This window comes from Triticum aestivum, chromosome 3B (genome assembly GCF_018294505.1).
Source record: "Triticum aestivum cultivar Chinese Spring chromosome 3B, IWGSC CS RefSeq v2.1, whole genome shotgun sequence".
NCBI lineage: Eukaryota > Viridiplantae > Streptophyta > Magnoliopsida > Poales > Poaceae > Triticum > Triticum aestivum.
The window spans coordinates 11,158,823-11,174,623 of NC_057801.1; the positions used below are offsets into that span (position 1 = coordinate 11,158,823).

The 15,801-nt window shown below is 48.8% G+C and overlaps 1 protein-coding gene across 1 annotated transcript; it reads left to right on the forward strand.

Annotated features, from left to right (window-relative positions):
* Window positions 1-5,682, forward strand: LOC123068227 (protein decapping 5; the record flags this gene model as incomplete). Its single annotated transcript, XM_044490734.1, is given in 8 exon segments — window positions 1-160; window positions 905-1,005; window positions 1,705-1,782; window positions 1,855-2,772; window positions 3,520-3,585; window positions 4,468-4,662; window positions 4,749-4,859; window positions 4,938-5,682. Coding segments are annotated over 8 exon segments (1,956 nt in total), but the record flags the coding sequence as incomplete, so codon positions are not given.
* Between the last annotated feature and the right edge of the window lie 10,119 nt (window positions 5,683-15,801).

Here is a 15,801-nt window from a genome sequence, read left to right on the forward strand (position 1 = left end):
TCCGCCGCGGCGCCCGCGCGGCAGGCGGCGGCGGCCGGGGCGGCGTCCCCGGAGACGTACCTCGGGAGCCTCATCAGCCTCACCTCCAAGAGCGAGATCAGGTACGAGGGCGTCCTCTACAACATCAACACCGAGGAGTCCAGCATCGGCCTGCGCAACGGTGAGAACCCCTCCTCCTCCCCTCCCCTCGCCCGCACGCGCCGCCACGCCGCTCCCAATCGCCAGATGCGCTCGTCCTAGACCTAGATTTGCTCCGCCCGCCGCGCCCGATGAGGCAGGTTCTAGGTCAGGCGCCCTAGATTCGGTGCCCCCCGCCGCGGCCAGGCGAGGCGGGCGACTCGCACGTAGGCCTGGAACTAGCAGTTCGGGCGGTTACATAGTGGAGTGAATTGTGTGTCGAGTATGAGTCTAGTGCTTAAATCCTTTGATTTCTTGCCTTTTACCGCTAGGATCCGCCGCGCAAACCGCCGCATCTTCATATATGGCAGTATATATATACCGTATGCTATAATTTTGAACAGCCGGTTAACGGTTCGCTCCGCCTTTCGCGCTGCGTCGTTCCACGTGTTGTACGCGCCGGTTTCACGTCCGTTTTGATTGTCGGCGGCTGGTTAGCTGTAATTCTCAACATGGTATGCTGTAATTCTCAACTGGCACGTCTGCGCTGGTTAGCAGCTCGCTTGTTGCCTTCCGCTCTGCGTCAGTCCACGTGTTGTATGCGCCGGTTTCTCATCCGTTTCAATTGTCGGTGCCTGGTTAGCTGTAATTCTGAACATGGGCATGCTGTAATTCTCAACTGGCATGCCTGCGCTGGTTAGAAGCTGGCTTGTCGCCTTTCGCTCTGCGACGTGCCCACGTGTCGTATGCGCTGGATTAACATCTGTTCCAATTGTCGTTTTTGCAGTGCGGTCGTTTGGAACCGAAGGGCGGAAGAAGGACGGGATACAGATCCCCGCTAGCGACAAGGTCTATGAGTACATACTCTTTCGCGGAAGCGATATCAAGGTACACGCGGCACCGTGGGAGCAGACCCTTGCGTAATCTTATTATGTCGTTTCCATTTCTGTACTAAATGCGTGCACTGAATTGTTCTGTCGCGTTGCTGCTACACTGCTTCCACTCACTTACTGGGTCTGTATGCAGCTTGGTAGGATGTTACTTTTAGCTTGTCTGTCTGCTTGACGGTGTCGAGCAGCCATGCGTGACGTCATCTCGTCGTTACACACGAAGTCAAATCCATGATTGCTTATGTTGTATAGTTCACATTATTGGGCGTGCCTTTTTGTTTAAATTGCAAAACTCCCAAGTCCCAACACAGCGTTTGTAAAACCTTGTTATGTTTCCAATTTTGGATATGGTAGGATTGCATATGGCTCAACTAAGAAATATTAGAGGTTTAAGCCAATCAGAAAATGAGATGATACTATGATGGCTAGATTTTGAGAAGGTTCCATCTTGGTAATGTATTAATTCAATTATATAGTTAGAAGGTTTCATTCTTTGTAATGTATTAATTTAGTTAGATAGTGACAAGGTTTCATCTCGGTAATGAGTTAATTTAGTAGCCACGGCATGTTCTCAGTACACACCTGTGAAGCTGTTATTTCTAACATGCCATTTCTGGTATCTGCTACTAGCTATCTATTCAAGTGTTGTGTTACTGTAATATCTCATGGGGGCGGACAATTCACTTTGCTTCTGCAGGATTTGCAAGTTAAGTCATCACCGCCGCCACCACAACCACAACCAGCTCCCCTGCACAATGATCCTGCCATAATCCAGGTACTGCTATTATGCAAATACATGCAACTTGTACCTTAAGAGCCACTCTGCTGATGCAATTTTTTTCTGCAGTCACATTATCCTCAGCCCGCATCGACGGCCTCAAGTTTGCAGTCTGCTGCTGGTGCAGCTTTACCACACCTCAGCTCCCAGCCAGCCCAATATGGGTTTCAGAGACCAAGTTTTCCAAGCAACATTCCTCTATATCAGCCAGGGAATAATCCGTGGGGTTCTTCTGGTCAACCCCCCGCTGGAAATGCTTCTGCTCTTTCTGTCCCCCCAATGTACTGGCAGGGATACTATCCAGGTGGCCTTCCATCTCATCTGCAGCAACCTACTATGCTTCAGCCCACGCCCGGATTATCAGCTCCACAGTCTTTCCAATATCCAGGACTGAATGCATCTTTACCATCTGGGCCCCCCTTGTTGCAACCATCTGCTACTGCTCAAGGTCCTTCCTCAAGTGCCACACCTGCTACAACGGCACCTTCTGCTAGCTTATTAGGCCCAGAAACATCAAAGCCTCTGCTGCCGAACATGGTGCCTTTGTTTACTCCTCCGGTGCCATCTCACGGTGCCTCCCTTCCTGTAGCCAGTCAGCCAATTTCCATGACTGAAACTAGTGCAACAGCACCGCAGAGCTTAAATTCTCTTGTTAGTAGTAAGACTCCTGCTGTAAATCCAGGCTCAACACTGTCGCACCAAACAGCATCCCAGGCAATTTCTTCGACTATTGCCTCGTCTAGTCTTGCTGGATTGGAGATCCCAGCACCTTTGTTAGCATCATCTGGCCAGCTATTGCAGAATGCTCCATCCATGCTTTCATCATCTCAGTCCATGCAAACACCTTTACAGATGAGCAACAACACTGCTAAGCCTGCTGACCCTAAAACAAGGGCTGCAGAACCACTGCTACCTGATCCTCCGGCACGTGCGCTGCCTGAAAATAATGAGCCTATACTGCCATTGCCAAAACAGTCACCACAAAGGGTATGCCGCCATTTCTATATTTGTATTTGCATACATTTAGATACATGATTTTATTTCTTCAGAGTTATACTATATAATTAGCGGCCAGATGGGCTTATCATGAGAAACCTGCTTGATTTTGCCAAAGGAATTTGGTTTTCACCCCCCTTGCTCTTTTCCTTTTCTTGACTATCCTTTTCTGGAGACCCATCATTTTTCCTGGCTTCATGTGGCTGGACATGTTTAAGCAGCAATTATGGTTAGATAGTATTTTGTAGATGTTTTTGTCCAACCCAGAACATCACTACCCGTTTGAAGCTTTTAAAGCCAGGATCTTAACACTTGTTAGAGGATCATACTGGATTCTTCGCAACTAGTTTACTACCATACTATTAAAATGATCAAATGTGAAATTAGGTTTTGAATTTGGCTGGTTACTGCTTACTTGACCAGTTTGTTGTCTAATTAACCGCCTCATAACTCTGTTTATCAGCTCAAGTTAAAATATTTCTCAGTTTTCTGATTGATAGATGCCGTCAACTTGCCATATACACATCTAATCATCTTGTTTCTTAATGCAAAATAAGGGATCCTCGCTTTTGCTTTACACCTTTTCTTACGCCAAACTTGCTTTTGAAATGAACATCGTTAAACCTAGTAGGCATATGTCCTCATAACAACTTTCTGAAATCTCATAGCATCTTGTCTATCTTTCTGTGCTCATGATTAGGCCTGTCCTTATTATGTTGTCCCTCACTTTATTTTCAGCACAATGGAGCTGGTTCACAGGGCCACCACAACTATAGGGGCCGTGGAAGGGGTAGAGGCAGTGCGGTATGCCACATGCACTCACAGTATATCTTGTTTTTTTTGTTCGCGTTGTCTATATTGAATGCTATATTGATCCTGCATATTATCATCTGTACTACTGCTGGTGCCTGCAATTTTTCTTTGTTGTGGATTTCTTCTTTCAGTTGTTTTGCTTGTATTTTTTTAAGCAGGCTTGCTATCCAAATTATCTTGGGCGTCTTCATTTTATCTATGCCAAAAGTAGATTATTGGTACATTACTATTTTACATTCTCACATTTGAGAGAATACTTGTATCAGTTGTGATGCATGTACACACTTCTATATCTCAATAAAATTTGTTTATCAGTATACTGCACATATGTTACCTTTTAGCATCAATTCATTTTGTTAGTACTCCCTCCGTAAAGAAATATATTTAGATCACTACTCTTATATTTCTTTACGGAGGGGTATAAATTTAGGGATTCACATGTTCTGAATTTGTGCACACAGGGAAAAAAGTGAGATGTATGATATAATGTACATATAAGAGGGGGTGCGTTGTGTCTTCGCAGTGTAGTCTGTTTAGTTCTCGTTTGCAAGTGTTATCTCCTGCATGAGATTGATCAGTAGTCGGTCTTGATCGTTTGGTGGGTGGCCTCGCTCATCTAATTTCTGTATGCGACGGTGGGGTTTTCCCTGGAGAAGAGGAGCTTTTTTAACTCGAATATATGAAACTTGAAGCCCTTCACTATATTGAGGCCTAAATCATGTAGACATTATTCCAGTTATTTATTGTGAAGAGGTCGACCTCCTGTATCATGTTTACGTGTTCTTGTATGAGACACTCAAAATGCTTCTTATTAAAGAATGTTTGGCTTGATCGTACTGAGGCACTCATGCTTTCTCTTTTCTTGCCGTGCAGTTGTCGCAAGCGTCAACAAAATTTACTGAAGAGTTTGATTTTATGGCCATGAATGAGAAGTTTAACAAAGATGAAGTATGGGGCCATCTTGGTAGGAAATCCCAGTCTAGAGACAAAGATGGTGAGCAAGGGGATGATGTATTTGATGAAGACCTGGAGTACGAGGAAACAGACAATCCAGAGCTAGATGTCAAGGTTTGATAATTTCTTGTGCCTGTTGGGCATTCAAAATATTCGGGCAAAAAAAATAAAATCAACCTTTTGTTTCATTCTTTATGCAGCCTGTCTACGTCAAGGATGATTTTTTCGATTCCCTTTCTGGGGGAACATTTGGACGAGGTGGGCAAAACGGAAGGCCAAGGTTTTCAGAACTGAGGAAAATGGACACAGAGGTACATACATACATCAAGCCACATTCTTTCTTTTCTGATGCGATTTGTATCCATCTCTGATGATTGTCTTTGTTGCAGACTTTTGGCGATTTCCCAAGGCATCGCCAGCCCTACCGTGGCGGTGGACGTGGTGGTTACCGTGGGGGTGGCGGGCGTTCCCGTGGGTCGTACTACGGCGGCGGCGGGAGAGGAGACTATGGAAACATGGGAAGGGGCGGCGGCCAGGAGAACTACTATGGTGGTGGGAGAGGAGGCTATGGAAACATGGGAAGGGGTGGTGGTGGTGGTGGGCAGGATAACTACTATGGTGGCGGCGGCAGTGGCAGAGGAGGCTATGGGAGGGGTGGCGGGCAGGAAGACTCGTACCCTCAGCGTGGGGGAGGCGGTTCCCATGGAAGAGGCTGATGATGATACTGCCCCGGCCGGCCAGCCACCATAATACACCGGTGTTGTAGCCCTTTACTTGCTACCTAGAGCTCATCCCTCTTGCTCCCGTTCTGCAAATAAGCGCGACTTGGCCTGTCCCTTGGTCCTACCCTACCCTACCCCACCCCGCCCAGCAGGGGTGGCTGCTGCTGATGCTGCTGCTGTGTAGACTTGACTTGTGTATCTTGATTGCTGCTGTGTAGACCCTCCTGGTAAGCAGTGTTGGGCTTTTATCTCATGGCTCGTTTGTGTCTTGTCTGGTTTTGTTTTACAATACATACATTCTAGCTGTATTTTACCGCCTGTTTTGTACCGGAACTGTGAGAAGACGAAGGTTGTAAACAGAATCTAGAGCTGGTGACAAAAAGTTTTTAATTCGGTCTCGGTTTCTTCTTCTTGTGTGCTGCCTTCTTCTCTTGTAGGTCTCCTTTCTGCCCCCTCGTGGTTGGACTGAAAAGGACACCTGTGCTGTGTGTTTGTTAACATACATACATGCTGGTCCAGTGCTTTCATTGTCTGTCTGTATTTTGTTCAGTCTAGTTTGCATTTTATCACCTGTTTTGTGCTACATCCTTTTGATAATTCTTGTCGTGGTTTTAGTTAGTTCAAACTGAACTCGAACCAACTAGAAGCACGATTAAGAAGTAAAAGCATGACAGGAATTATGGGACGGAAATTTTAGTTTAGTTTTTGGTTCCTTGATCCTTTGTGTTCCGACTTGGTTGGATTGAGAAGAAGAGCTGGTGACAAGTTTTTAATTCGGTCTTGGTTTCTTCTTCGTCTTGTGTGCCGCTTGCTTCTCTTGCTGGTTTCCTTTCTGCCCCCTCCTAGTTGGACTGAGGAGGACACCTGGTGCTGTGAGATAGTATAGCGCGGACGTGTTTGGTTGCAGTAGTGAACAATAGCTGTATTGCATACACATCTCAACCAGCCTGGTTGAGCAAAAGCAGACCCAAATGCGTCATCTGCAAGTTGTTTGGTTGCCTGCATCTAGGGTCCCTGCATTAGGTAATACGTAAGTGCACTTTGTTTGGTTGCCTGCATTGGCTTTGCACGCACGAGGTATGATTAAGAGCTAGCACTTGCACTTAGCACACAGGGTTAAGAGCTAGCAGAGGGAGGGGGAGAAGAAATGCAGTGTGCGCCGGACATGGATAGTAGCCTGGCGCTGTGTCCGACATGACGAGCATGGAGTCGTGGATGAGCGGCACTTCGGCGAACTAGTTGCGGTGCTCGTGCAAAGACAGTCGACAGAGGAGGAGAATGCAGTGCTCGTGTCATGGTATCGTCAGTGCAGTGGACGAGAGAGGAGACCAGAGGATGGACAACGAAAACGACTCAAGTGTAGTAGGGCAAGAGGGAGGAGGCTAAGATGATCGACCCCGTTGGCGGCGCGGCGAACTGCAATGTGCGCGGAGGCAGAGGACACAAGAAAGCAGTGTGCGTGCCATTGCAGCGTCAACGCAGTAGGAGGACGACAGAGAGTAGGCCGAGATGAGTGACACCGGAAACGACTCTGGTGTAGTAGGAACAGTAGGAGGACGACAGAGAGTAGGCCGAGATGAGTGACACCGGAAACGATTCTAGTGTAGTAGCACGAGATCAAGGGGAAGGGCGTCGGCGTCGAGAAGGACGAATAGGAGGGCTCTGAGCAGAGGACAGAGGAGCTTGATATGGCGGCGGCAGTGAAGTAGGCTGCTGTTCAAAGAAAGATGAAGCTACGATCGTCGAAACCAAAAATTTACAACACGAATGTTGTGCGGAACTGCGAGATTAGACTGTTGGTCAAAGAAAATTTCAAACGATCGATCGTGTGCGATGAATCTGATAAAATTTGGCCAGAATAGTTTCAAGCGAGAAGACGAAATTAAGAACTTACGGCTGGCGAAACTACAAACCGATCGCCTGAATGAAACCGTAGCATCGAGGTGCATCTTTTTCGTGTAGAGCTTACCTCGAATCGAAGCACCTTGTGTAGATCGGAAGGGGCTAGGAAGAACAGAATTAGAGAGAAGGTTACTCTAGGTAGGAGAAGATAAGCACGCACAAGGTGCAACTCGTCTCCCTCCCATCTTCCCTCGTGCAAGTGGCCCATCATGTGTGCTCGCCTCAGCCCGACTCGCTAGAAACTGCCGATCTGAGCGTTTTCAGCGACCCAGGCCCAAGTGTACTTTAAGTTTCGTACTGTGCAGACCTAACAGTAAATGCAACCAACCAAACAGGCTCAATCTTTTCCGCGCAGGTCTGACTAGGCCTAATACAGGCAACCAAACACGTCCATAATGGTTTGTGTGTGTGGTTTGTTGGTGATATGGCCGTGACTATGACAAGTCGGTCTGGTGCTTTCATTGCTTGTTGGGTCCGGTTAGTGTCTTTGTCTTTGTTTTGTTTACAGTCTAGAGTTTTAACCTATCCATCAGTGAGTTCTGACTTGGTTAGAGCATCTTCAGCCGTTCGGCCACCCAGGGGCTTGAAACAACGCCGCCTATGGGCGAACTGGCGATAAAATCGGCGTGGGGCGGTAGGTTTTCCAGCCGCCACCCCAAGTTCGCCCCAGACCCGTTTTTTAAAAATCATACTTGGCCAAAATTCGGCCAAACACAACACAGATTTGGAGAACATTTAGGTGTCCCATTGATTTTTGTACATATTGAAAGCATAATTTAAAAACAAAATAAAAACAATGACTACTACTACGCCGCCGCCCAACGCAGCCGCCTTCAGCCTACACGCAGAAGGCGCCGTAGTCACCGCCGCCGTCGTCGTCCTTCACGCCGCCGCCGTCCTCGCTACACCCCTGCCTTGGGTCGCCTTGGTGGACAGGGTTGGTTGGCAGCGGTGCCTCATCGTCGCTGTCCTCGAGGACGATGATGCCGCCCTTGTCGCGGCCGCGGCGCCGAGCGGCGATCTCCTCGAGGGCGCGGCGCTTGCGCCCCATCTCCAGCCGAACGTAGTCGTCCCGCGCCCATTTGAGGGCGGTCTCGTCGTCGGCGTCCATGTCCTTGTGCTCCTTCTTCACGGCGATGAGCCCCGGTTCGTTCTTCGGCTTCACGAGGCGGGAGGAGGAAGGAGAGGGGCCACGGTCGCCCTCGTTAATGACGAGGGCGCCGCCGCGAGTGCGCGGCCCGAGCGGCGTCTCCATGGACTCAACCTTGACGTTGGCGAGCGCCGGGGACCCGGAGGAGAGGGAGGAAGAGGAGCCGCCCGCCATGCGCCTCGACAGCCAAGAGCTGCCGCTCCGGCGGGGACCGGGGCCACAGGGTACTCAAGTAGCGGCTCGTTGCCGCCCTCGAGGAGCTCGAGGACGGTGTGGAGCATACGCTCGGGGACGCCCCAACACAGGCGGCAACCGTTGGTGTTGTGACGGCCCTTCGTTGGCGCGTTGTTAGAGAAGGTGAGCTGCTCCTCGTGGCGGCGCTGGAAGTACGCCGACCACAAAACGTGGTTGTCGTCGGCGTACTTCGAAAGGCCCCACACCTCCTCCGGCAGGGAAGCCCGGACGCGCGCGATCTCGGCTGGGCAGCTGTCGTCGCTCGGCGGCGGGGGGACGGGGACGCCTCCGGCGCTGAGCCTCCACAAGGCCGGCACGCGCATGCCAGGCGGCGCCGGGTAGTTCGCCTTGTGGAGGAGGTAGGCCTCCCACTTGTGCAAGTGGCGGCGGCCAATGCAGTTGGCCGCCGCTCCATCATCGGGAATCACTCTCCCATCGGCGGTTGCAGACGCGGTGGCTGTAGACATGGAGAGAGAGAGAGAGAGAGAGAGAGAGAGACGAGATGGGGGCGTTGATGGCGAGAGAGGGACTGCGGCGAAGGAGTGTGCATCCACCAGTGAGGGGAGGGGCGCGATTTTATAGCGGCCAGTGGCGGCGAGAGGGCGGCAGCGGATCGTACGCATGGTGGTAGGGGGCGGGTCGTCGCGTCTTCACTGCGCCGCCCATGAGGAATCAATGAAAGGTTGACCGACAGTAGCCTTGATATTGTTTCCCCGTTGGTAAACGAGGCGATTAGGACGACGAACGCTGCTGGTCGCTCACTCGGCGGGTCCACCAGGCTTTCGCGCCGAAAATCTCTCCCCCAGTGCCCCCGGGCGCCACCAGCACGACGAGTTTGGTCTGGATCCGCCGGCGCCAAATTTGGCTCTAACCAACGAAAAGTGGCCTTCTGGGGACGCGACTGGACCGTTTTTGTAGCGCTGGCGATAGAAAAGGCATTGGGGGGGGGGGGGCGAGTGGAGATGCTCTTACAGTCTAGAGTTAAAATATGTTGGATTGAAAAGGAGAAGATAAATGCAACAAACAATAGGAATACGTGTGTGCTGTTGATGGCATGGCATACGGCTGTGTGGTTGGGCAGGGACAAACTATATGACGACGATAGATAATAAATAAATAGTTTGGGCCAGCGCAGTTTCTTCATGGTTTGTTGTATATTACTAACTGTTTCGGGGTCTTAGAGAGATTTTCACGATTAAAAAATCCCGAGGATGCGTTTATGTGTCGGTCATCAACACTTATAGTTTTGGCCGATTCTGGCCCATTTCATGGACTATTACTCACAGATTTGGGGTCCCTGAGCGATTTCCATGATTGACGAACCCTGGGGTGCGTTTATGTATCATTCGTCAATAATCCAACGTTTATCTGATTCTGGGCTCTTTCATGGACTATTACTCGCTGTTTTGGGCCCCAGAGCGAGTTTCATGGTTGTTGAACGCCAAGTTATGCATACTTGTTGGTCCTCAAGAATCACAGTTTGGGCCAATTCTGGCTCGTTTGTTGTACTATTACTCAGTTTTGGGGTCCCGATTTGATTTCCACGATTGGCGAACCCCGGGGTGCGTTTACGTGTCGGTCATCAACACTCATAATTTTGACCGATTCTGTTCCGTTTCATGCACCATTACTCACTGTTTTGGGGTCCTGAAGTGATTTTCACGATTAAGGAACCCCGGGGTGCGTTTACGTGTCTGTCGTCAACACTCACAATTTTGGCCAATTCTGACCCGTTTCGTTGATTATTACTCACCGTTTTGAGGTCCCGAAGCGATTTTCATAGTTCTTGAACCCCAAGGTGCGCTTACGTGTCGGTCATCAACACTCACAGTTTTGGCCGATCCTAGCCCGTTTCATGGACTATTACTCACCGTTTTGGGCCCGAAGCGATTTCCATAGTTGTTAAACCCAAGGTGCGCTTATATGTTGGTCATCAACACTCACAGTTTTGGCCGATTCTGGGCCATTTTTGGACTATTACTAACTGTTTTTCGGTCCTAGAGTGATTTCCACGATTAACGAACCCTGGGGTGCGTTTACGTGTCGGTCATCAACCCTCACATTTTTGGCCGATTTTGGTCCATTTCATGGACTATTACTCACTGATTTGGGGTCCCTTAGCGATTTCCATGATTGACAAACCCCGAGGTGCGTTTATGTATCATTCATCAATAATCTTAGGTTTGTGTGATTCTAGGCTCTTTCATGGACTATAACTCGCCATTTTGGCGTCCTAAAGCGATTTTCATGGTTGTCAAACATCAAGGTGTACATATGTGTTGGTCGTCAAGAATCGCAGTTTGTGCCGATTCTGGCCTATTTGTTGGACTATTACTCAGTTTTGGGTCCCGATTTGTTTTCCACGATTGATGAACCCCGGGGTGCGTTTACGTGTCGGTCATCAACACTCATAATTTTGGTCGATTCTGGTCCGTTTCCTGCATTATTACTCACTGTTTTTTGGTCCGAGAGCGATTTCCACGATTGACAATCCCCGGGGTGCGTTTACATGTCCGTCGTCAACACTCATAGTTTTGGCCAATTCTGACCTGTTTTGTGGACTATTACTCACCGTTTTGTGGTCCTGAAGCGATTTCCATAGTTGTTGAACCCCAAGGTGCGCTTAGGTGTCGGTTATCAACACTCACAGTTTTGGCCGATTCTGGGCCGTTTCATGGAATATTACTCACTGTTTTGGGGTCCTGGTGTGATTTCCTCGATTAATGAACCCCGTGGTGCGTTTACGTGTCGGTTATCAACACTCACAGTTTTGGCCGATTCTGTCCCATTTCGTGGACTATTACTCACTGTTTTCGGGTCCTGGAGTGATTTCCACGATTAACGAACCCCGGGGTGCGTTTACGTGTCGGTCATCAACACTCACAGTTCTGGCCGATTCTGTCTCGTTTCGTGGACTATTACTCACTGTTTTGCGGTCCCGGAGTGATTTCTATGATTAATGAACACCGGGGTGTGTTTTCGTGTCGGTCATCAGTACTCACAGTTTTGGCCGATTCTTGCCCGTTTCATCGACTATTACTCACCGTTTTTAGGTCCCAGAGCTATTTCCACGATTGATGATCCCCGGGATCTGTTAACGTGTCCGTCGTCAACACTCATAATTTTGGACGATTTTGGCCTATTTCGTGGACTATTACTCACCGTTTTGTTGTTCCAAAGCGATTTCCATGGTAGTCGAACCCCAGTTGCGCTTACGTGTTGATAATAAAGAATCGTAGTTTGGGTCGATTCAGGCCCGTTTCTTGGACTATTACTCAGTTTTGGGGTCCCGGAGTGATTTTCACGATTGACGAACCCCGGGGTGCATTTACGTGTCGGTCATCACACTCGCAGTTTTGGCCGACTCTGGCCCATTTCATGGACTATTACTCACTGGTTTGGGGTATCCTGAGCGATTTCCATGGTTGACAATCCCCGGGATGCGTTTATGTATCGTTAGGCAATAATCTAGGTTTGCCTGATTCTGGGCTCTTTCATGGACTAATACTCGCTGTTTTGGGGCCCCAAAGCGATTTCCATGGTTATCGAACGCCAAGGTGTGCATACGTGTTGGTCGTCAAGAATTGCAGTTTGGGCCGATTATGGACCGTTTCATGGACTATTACTCAATTTTGGGGTCCCGAAGTGATTTCCACGATTGATGAATCCCGGGGTGCGTTTACGTGTCGGTCATCAACACTCACAGTTTTGGCCGATTCTGGCCCGTTTCGTGGACTATTACTCACTGTTTTGGGGTCCCGGAGTGATTTCCAAGATTAACGAACCCCGGGGTGCGTTTACGTGTTGGTTATCATCACTCGCGGTTTTTGTCGATTCTGACCCATTTCATGGACTATTATTCACCGTTTTGGGGTCGCGAAGCGAATTCCATGGTTGTTCGGTCATCAACACTCACAGTTCTAGCCGATTCTTGCCAGTTTTGTGGACTATTACTCACTATTTTGGGGTCCCGGAGTGATTTACAAGATTAACGAACCCCGGGGTGCGTTTACGTGTCGGTTATCAACACTCACAACTTTGGCCAATTCTGGTCCGTTTCCCGCACTATTACTCACTGTTTTTCGGTCCCAGAGCGATTTCCACGATTGACGATCCCCGGGGTGTGTTACGTGTCCGACGTCAACACTCATAGTTTTGGCCAATTCCGACCCGTTTCGTGGACTATTACTCACCGTTTTGGGGTACTGAAGCAATTTTCGTAGTTGTTGAACCCCAAGGTGCACTTATATGTCGGTTATCAACACTCACTGTTTTGGCCGGTTCTGGGACGTTTCATGGAATATTACTCACTGTTTGGGGTCCCGGAGTGATTTCCACGATTAATAAACCCCGTGGTGCGTTTACGTGTCGGTTATCAACACTCACAGTTTTGGCCGATTTTGTCCCATTTCGTGGACTATTACTCATTGTTTTCGGGTCCTGGAGTGATTTCCACGATTAACGAACCCCGGGGTGCGTTTACGTGTCGGTCATCAACACTCACAGTTCTGGCCGAATCTGTCTCGTTTCATGGACTATTACTCACTGTTTTGCGGCCCCAAAGTGATTTCTATGATTAATGAATACCGGGGTGTGTTTTCGTGTCGGTCATCAGTACTCATAGTTTTGGCCGATTCTTGCCCGTTTCATGGACTATTACTCACCGTTTTTAGGTCCGAGAGCTATTTCCATGATTGATGATCCCCGGGATCTGTTAACGTGTCCGTCGTCAACACTCACAATTTTGGATGATTTTGGCCTATTTCGTGGACTATTACTCACCGTTTTGTTGTTCCAAAGCGATTTCCATGGTAGTCGAACCCCAGTTGCGCTTACGTGTTGATCATAAAGAATCGCAGTTTGGGTCGATTCAGGCCCGTTTCTTGGACTATTACTCAGTTTTGGGGTCCCGGAGTGATTTTCACGATTGATGAACCCCGGGGTGCATTTACGTGTCGGTCATCACACTGGCAGTTTTGGCCGACTCTGGCCCATTTCATGGACTATTACTCACTGGTTTGGGGTATCCTGAGCGATTTCCATGGTTGACAATCCCCGGGATGCGTTTATGTATCGTTAGGCAATAATCTAGGTTTGCCTGATTCTGGGCTCTTTCATGGACTAATACTCGCTGTTTTGGGGTCCCAAAGCGATTTCCATGGTTATCGAACGCCAAGGTGTGCATACGTGTTGGTCGTCAAGAATTGCAGTTTGGGCCGATTCTGGGACTATTACTCAGTTTTAGGGTCCCGAAGTGATTTCCACGATTGATGAATCCCGAGGTGCGTTTACATGTCGGTCATCAACACTCACAGTTTTGGCCGATTCTGGCCCGTTTCATGAACTATTACTCACTGTTTTGGGGTCCCGGAGTGATTTCCAAGATTAACGAACCCCGGGGTGCGTTTACGTGTTGGTTATCATCACTCGCGGTTTTTGTCGATTCTGACCCATTTCATGGACTATTATTCACCGTTTTGGGGTCGCGAAGCGATTTCCATGGTTGTTCGGTCATCAACATTCATAATTCTAGCCGATTCTGGCCAGTTTTGTGGACTATTACTCACTGTTTTGGGGTCCCGGAGTGATTTACAAGATTAAGGAACCCCGGGGTGCGTTTACGTGTCGATCATCAACACTCACAACTTTGGCCGATTCTGGTCCGTTTCCTGCACTATTACTCACTGTATTTCGGTCCCAGAGCAATTTCCACGATTGACGATCCCCGGGGTGCATTACGTGTCCGACGTCAACACTCATATTTTTGGCCAATTCCGACCCGTTTCGTGGACTATTACTCACCGTTTTGGGGTCCTGAAGCGATTTTCGTAGTTGTTGAACCCCAAGGTGCGCTTATATGTCGGTTATCAACACTCACTGTTTTGGCCGGTTCTGGGACGTTTCATGGAATATTATTCACTGTTTTGGGGCCCCGGAGTGATTTCCACGATTAATAAACCCCGTGGTGCGTTTACGTGTCGGTTATCAACACTCACAGTTTTGGCCGATTTTGTTCCATTTCGTGGACTACTACTCACTGTTTTCGGGTCCTGGAGTGATTTCCATGATTGACGAACCCCGGGGTGTGTTTACGTGTCGGTCATCAACATTCACAGTTCTGGCCGATTCTGTCTCGTTTCGTGGACTATTACTCACTGTTTTGCGGTCCCGAAGTGATTTCTATGATTAATGAACACCGGGGTGTGTTTTTGTGTCGGTCATCAGTACTCACAGTTTTGACCGATTCTTGCCCGTTTCATGGACTATTACTCACCGTTTTTAGGTCCCAGAGCTATTTCCACGATTGATGATCCCCGGGATCTGTTAACGTGTCCGTTGTCAACACTCACAATTTTGGACGATTTTGGCCTATTTCATGGACTATTACTCACCGTTTTGTTGTTCCAAAGCGATTTCCATGGTAGTCGAACCCCAGTTGCGCTTACGTGTTGATCATAAAGAATCGCAGTTTGGGTCGATTCAGACCCGTTTCTTGGACTATTACTCAGTTTTGGGGTCCCGGAGTGATTTTCACGATTGACGAACCCCGTGGTGCATTTACGTGTCGGTCATCACACTCGCAGTTTTGGCCAACTCTGGCCCATTTCATGGACTATTACTCACTGGTTTTGGGTATCCTGAGCGATTTCCATGGTTGACGATCCCCGGGATGCGTTTATGTATCGTTAGGCAATAATATAGGTTTACCTGATTCTGGGCTCTTTTATGGACTAATACTCGCCGTTGTGGGGTCCCAAAGCGATTTCCATGGTTATCGAACGCCAAGGTGTGCACACGTGTTGGTCATCAAGAATTGCAGTTTGGGCCGATTCTGGACCGTTTCGTGGACTATTAATCAGTTTTGGGGTCCCGAAGTGATTTCCATGGATGAATCCTGGGGTGCGTTTACGTGTCGGTCATCAACACTCACAGTTTTGGCCGATTCTGGCCCGTTTCGTGGACTATTACTCACTGTTTTGGGGTCCCGGAGTGATTTCCAAGATTAACGAACCCCGGGGTGCGTTTACGTGTTGGTTATCATCACTCGCGGTTTTTGTCGATTCTGACCCATTTCATGGACTATTATTCACCATTTTGGGGTCGCGAAGCGATTTCCATGGTTGGACGGTCATCAACACTCATAGTTCTAGCCAATTCTGGCCAGTTTTGTGGACTATTACTCACTGTTTTGGGGTCCCGGAGTGATTTACAAGATTAACGAACCCCGGGGTGCGTTTACGTGTC